This window comes from Sinocyclocheilus anshuiensis, unplaced genomic scaffold (genome assembly GCF_001515605.1).
Source record: "Sinocyclocheilus anshuiensis isolate Anshui unplaced genomic scaffold, SAMN03320099.WGS_v1.1 scaffold718, whole genome shotgun sequence".
Lineage (NCBI taxonomy): Eukaryota > Metazoa > Chordata > Actinopteri > Cypriniformes > Cyprinidae > Sinocyclocheilus > Sinocyclocheilus anshuiensis.
The window spans coordinates 285,593-289,421 of NW_015546102.1; the positions used below are offsets into that span (position 1 = coordinate 285,593).

The window sequence follows — 3,829 nt, forward strand, 5'->3', positions numbered from 1 at the left end:
CCCAACTCAATCCGAGCAGCTGAGTCCTTAGCCATCTTCAAGAATCGACTAAAAAACACATCTCTTTATTTGACCCTCTAACTCTAGCGCTCTCTATTCTAATTCTATTCTTATAAAAAAAACTTGCCCCTTTTAGACTTGCACTCTATTCATTTAATAACTGCTTGTTTTCATAAAAAACTAACACTAGCTTCTAACACTTGCTTCTTTTTATTTATTATACAATTAACAAAAGCAAAAAAGGCCTCTAATACTACCTTGCTCTATTCTTTTTCTATTCTGTTTTCTTTTTATTATATAATAAAAAAAATAACCTTGCTACATGTACTAGCCTACGTTAAGCTAACTGAGACTTGTTATAGCACTTGCATATCATTGCTCTTTTGTTGATTTTGATTGCTTCCATTGTCATCATTTGTAAGTCGCTTTGGATAAAAGCTTCTGCTAAATGACTAAATGTAAATGTAGTGGAAATCATTAGAATTTTTTTGTGATCGTTCTATTGTTTTTTTTTTCAGCAGGAATATTTTAGCTAGCTGCAGTTAGGCAATAATTATATAAGATGGAAGAGATTTTTAAATATCAAATAGTTTAATCATGAATCATTACTTTGTAAAATATACTTATGGAATCTTTTAAGAAATGTAAAATAATGGTTTAGTTTCACTATATTCACTATAAAAGTACTATTTTAGTACTTTTGACCTGATGCTTACCCCACTTTACATTTACATCTAGCCTATTAAATGTATTACAATAAAACTTTTAATAAAGTTTTTTAACTGCATGAAAGTAACATTAATATAAAGATCACATGTGTTTTAAATTATATTTTTAAATGATACCTTTTTTATATTCGCGGACATACTTATTGTCATTGACCAAAAATAAAACATTCTGATCACCTAAATGTCAATATAAAGTCAAAATAGTGACGCGGAAGTATATGGACAACGAAGCGCAGAGTTATGTGACGGTGTTAGTGAGGTAAATATCCTCCCACTAACGCTTTTTCAAATTTGTGAGGGAAAGTGAGTCCGTGCGGAGCGCGAGCGCGTCCCACAATGCACTCGCCACTCAGCGGGAAACCAAAATGGCGAGAGCGAATGAACCAAACCATCCGTTTACCATAGTGTAAAACACTTAATACGTTAGATTCATTTCTCAAAAGCAGCACCATCTCGATTTACAGCGGAGCGCCTGCTGACCGTTTATGGTGTAATTATTTGTGTTTGTGAGGCATTGTAACCCGGGAAAGTGGCCGAATGAGGTAAGACAGATCCAGATAGGATTCACAATAAAACAAGGGGGTGTGCGGGGGGGCTATCATCTCTCACTTACCAGGAGGTAAAAATTACTGGGTTCAGTCATACGTTTTCTGATTCCAATGAAACAAACTCTTTAAGCTTTTGAACGGGAGGCTTTTTTATTTTAAGTCACTTTGTTTTGAATGAGAAATCCTGTTAGCTCTCTCCAGCTATGCTGCTAACAAAAGAGGCTTTTTGCTTTCTCTGTCATTCTGTTTGGGCGCTTCACTGACCAGCCAATACGAAGTGCACTCATTCCTATAAAAGATCCTGCTCTGCTTTTACATGTGAAATAACTCTAAAATCAGCTCCAGGGTAGTTTGAGACTACATTTTCAACCTTTTTGTTTATTTGAGCATGTCCATTGTGCTTTTTTTTTGCTTTAGTGTAAGCAAAAGTGTGGTTGAATCATGTTTTTCATGAGGTGTTTTGATCATTTGACAGAGACTCAGCAAGTGCAGATAACCTGGCCGCCCATCAAAAGTCAGCTCCAAATTGCCAACACAAGTCACCGGTGCCCGTGTCACAATTTCCCCTGAAAGATGGGCTGACAGACACGGCCAAACTCGCCAGCAAGTTTGAAGAAGGGCAGGACGTCCTGGCCCGATGGTCAGATGGCCTCTTTTACCTGGGAACTATCTCCAAGGTGTGTACGAGATCTTGTACAATCAGACGATAATTATTTCAAAATATAAAACACAAATAAATGGAGATCATGTGTTGTTTTGAGTGTACTACATGAAAAGAATTGGCTGCCTGGGGCAACAGTCATTTATTTAGTGGTCATCATTATACAAAAATATGACCGATCAGAATCATGTACTCTACTGCGTTAAGGAGTGCATTACATGGGTTCTAGAAGTAAAAATCCCATTTAATGTCTACATAGGGAAATACATTTTAAACAATAATGATAAACTCTTAAATACAGACTTAAGCCCAATTTATACTTCTGCGTCGAACCTACGGCATAGCCTACGCATAGACAGACACCCTACGTTTTAGGTGCACCTCTCCAAAAATCTAACAGCGCGTCAATTCTACGCGGACCGCAAGCACTGTGATTGGTCTCCTAGAACCCCTCCCTCAGTATGTCTTATCATTTATTATACTACATAGCATTATGCATCAGTAGTTCTACGCGACAAATAATGTTGATCTGCCGTGGTACAAGTCCTTGTGGAGATTGAAAGAATGCCATCTTCTCCTGTTCCGTTGTTGTCTCCTTTTTGTAGTTTTAAATAATGATTTAATGATTTGATATTTATTTGCCGCCGTCACGGCTATAATGACTAATAATAGTTGTTTAACAGCTTAATTCCAAGAGAAACCTACATTACCCATGATTCTGCAAAATAACCCACCAATAAGAGATTCACCAAACAATAAATTGCACCAAAAGAGCTCTGTAGCGCCCACCCACTCCCATGAAGCGCTGTGAATGACTTAAAGGGGTCATATGACGTTGCTAAAAAGAACATTATGTTGTGGCTGATTGGCCAGCTATATAGTGCGTTGGGATTGGCTGAATACCTCAAACGTGTGACTGAAATGTTACGCCCCTTCAACCTTCTACGGACACCTTGGCAATTGAATCGCCATTGGCTAGTAAGATTTACTCGCAATGAGAGGGTTGCCCTTACCATACTGTGATGCCGTGTCCAATGTTCCCTCTAATTTATTTTTCTTGCTGAGCAAAACTTCTCTATTGGGCGGACATTTCAGCCACCTGAGCAAAAACATTCTTTATACCAGAGCTGTACAGCGCACACACAAAAGTTTTTTTTTTACAGTGTAATACACTGCCATTCAAAAGTTTGGGATCGATAATGTTTATTAAAGAAGTTTCTTATGCTGACCAAGGCTGTATCTATTTGATTAAAATACTGTTGTAAAATAATATTGTGAAATATTATTGCAATTTAAAATAAAAATGTCTATTTTAATATACTTTAAAATATTATTTATTCCTATGAAGCAAAGCAATTTTCAGCATCATTACTCCAGTCTTCACATGATCCTTCACAAATCGTTCCAAGTGATAGTAAATACTTTTATTCAAAATAGAAATCTTTTCTAAAAATATATGCTGTTCTTTTTAACTTTTTATTAATCAAAGAAAAAAGTATCACAGTTTCCTTAAAAAATATTAAGCAGCACAACATTTTCAACACTGATAATAAATCCGGCTGTTTAAATAATTAAAACACGATTCAGAAACAGGAAGTAGTGCAGCTGCTTTGTTTACAGGGTTTCCATATATTTAAATGAATTATTATTATTATTATTATTATTTCTGCAGATTAGCGCCATCTGCTGTCAGAGAGTGAAAGTGCTTTCGTCCAGAGCGTCTGTCACATGTTCCGCCATGTGCTTCACGTCCGCGCTTGTTTACGTCAGAGTGTGCACACGTCTTTCACGCAGCATACAGCGGTGTTGTGCATTTTGACCAGTTGATGGGAAAAGTATTCTTAAAATGCATTCAAAATTCTGAATAACTTGTAATATATAATTATTCACGG

General features: G+C 36.5%; 1 protein-coding gene across 3 annotated transcripts in view; it reads left to right on the forward strand.

The window, feature by feature from the left end:
• Positions 1 to 928: 928 nt before the first annotated feature.
• mtf2 (metal response element binding transcription factor 2) overlaps positions 929 to 3,829 on the forward strand; it is a 17,860-nt gene continuing 14,959 nt past the window's right edge. Inside the window, exons 1-2 of one of the 3 annotated variants that reach the window (XM_016502221.1) lie at positions 929 to 987; positions 1,752 to 1,953. In XM_016502221.1, coding sequence (XP_016357707.1) covers positions 947 to 987; positions 1,752 to 1,953 — 243 coding nt within the window. In that variant the 5' untranslated portion in view covers positions 929 to 946. Of the gene's footprint in view, positions 988 to 1,041; positions 1,271 to 1,751; positions 1,954 to 3,829 lie in introns of those variants that run through there. The other 2 variants (XM_016502224.1, XM_016502225.1) reach the window with 2 other exon arrangements.